The 1,748-nt window shown below is 36.6% G+C and overlaps 1 protein-coding gene across 1 annotated transcript; it reads right to left on the bottom strand.

Annotated features, from left to right (window-relative positions):
• Positions 1 to 52: 52 nt before the first annotated feature.
• Positions 53 to 1,668, bottom strand: LOC113216178 (uncharacterized). The gene is made up of 7 exons (XM_052276807.1): positions 1,559 to 1,668; positions 1,375 to 1,431; positions 1,211 to 1,249; positions 1,030 to 1,116; positions 833 to 958; positions 635 to 718; positions 53 to 541 (listed from the first exon to the last, which is right to left on the bottom strand). The coding sequence occupies exons 1-7, from the start codon at positions 1,571 to 1,573 to the stop codon at positions 338 to 340; spliced, it is 612 nt and encodes a 203-aa protein (XP_052132767.1). The 5' UTR covers positions 1,574 to 1,668; the 3' UTR covers positions 53 to 337.
• Between the last annotated feature and the right edge of the window lie 80 nt (positions 1,669 to 1,748).

Here is a 1,748-nt window from a genome sequence, read left to right as displayed (position 1 = left end):
ATAATTGCCAGGTGGCACGGGAAATTGATAAACAAAGCACCAAATACGAATGTAATATAACATATATATTTATATGTTAGGACAAACATTTTAAAAAAACACTTACAGGAGTAATACACATTTACAAAAATACACTTGTACAAAACAATCAGCACTTCTATTTCTAAATTTCAAAACTATGTGTCAAATTATTTAAAACAAACTATAGTTTAAGAATCAAGGGACTACAGATTTACAAATTCACTCGCACTTATAAAATTACCCCTTTCAAAATTTTACATTGTACATCACATGATTGTAAGACAAAGTGGTTACAGATTGAAGTGCCACAACCATATTAGTCACTCTCATCCTCACTTAATACTTTTCCACCATTCCGCTTCTTCAGCATTGTCTTTAGCTTCCTTACTTCACTCTTCAGCTGCACGTTCTGCCTTTCGAGATCATCATACATTTCCCAAATTAAATCCTTCTTGACTTTTTTTCGGGGTAACTGTTTGGCTGCCTCCAGCTTTTTTTCATGTTCAACGAATGGTCTGAACTAGAAGCAGAATAGAAATTATTTTTAAAAAGTGTCATAGCCGTCTAGCGCAGAGAAGCAGATGTAATGAACTCCTGACAGAGGTACACTTACATTTACAACCAGCTCGTCATTATCTACAAATTCCTCCTCCTCGTCAGATGAAAGAACCCTTTTATCCTTTTTGGACGGGGATGCCTGGAAAAGATAGTGTATCAAAAGTGTAAGTAGGAAAGAAAGGAAAGGCCTGGTTACATAATAATACCTTATTACAAAGCGTTACCAAACGTTGCATTTTATACTTCAACTTACCAATTGAGGATCCTCTTTCCCAGCCACATTTAGGGATACTTTGGGCGTGCTTGAGGTTGGCCTGTTTCCCATTTTTTTTGGTGATTCTTTGCTGGTGCTGGCACCAAAGTTTGTCTTCATGCACTCCTGTAGGAACATAAGTATATGATAGCTCTATGTCACATATCAGTTGATGACCTTTGTAAGGAGAACTTTACCTTCACTTCTTGCAGTGATTTTTTCTTTTTTGGCTCAGGAACATTGCTCACTGGCACCTCGGCATCTGAGCCGATGGTTTGCAGAGCCTAAAATAAAAAGAACCAATCAATGACAGACATTTTTAAGCACAAAGAAGTGCATAGTTAATACCATGAGGTTTTAATTTACTACTGAACTTACTTTTCCTGCTCGCGCTTTCCCAAATGGAATAGAAGACGACTGCAAAATAGAAAATATACATATACTGTAATGGCTGACTGAAAAAGTGTATCAGTGAAACGATAGGTAGAGGACAGAACAGCAAAGTGAGAGTAGGTACATCATACACAATACTAAAAATATACCTTATTGAGAGATAGTGATGGACCCCGTTTAATTTTGGATGTAATTGACGCAAAGTCCTAGAAATAAAAAAAGGAGTTAAAAGACGACAAGACAACAAGAAACGACAAGAAAAATGAAACAATTTACTATGAACACACAATAACACATACATTATTTAGAGCAAAGTAAACACTTTAGACGAACCTTGACTGCTTCCATGTTTGTGACCTTTCCACACTCCTCAGTGTCACTTAGATCGATTACTTGAGTAAATACCTCTACCTCGTTCAGAGGAGTATCAGGCACGTGATCTACAGTCTGAAAATGTGGAACAGAAGAGATCAGATTTACAGTAAAAACACCAGCACAATTTCTGTTGAAGGTTATTCACTGT

This window comes from Frankliniella occidentalis, unplaced genomic scaffold, assembly GCF_000697945.3.
Source record: "Frankliniella occidentalis isolate FOCC.00 unplaced genomic scaffold, Focc_3.1 Scaffold4489, whole genome shotgun sequence".
Classification (NCBI taxonomy): domain Eukaryota; kingdom Metazoa; phylum Arthropoda; class Insecta; order Thysanoptera; family Thripidae; genus Frankliniella; species Frankliniella occidentalis.
This window is presented reverse-complemented; position numbering and strand designations above follow the sequence as displayed.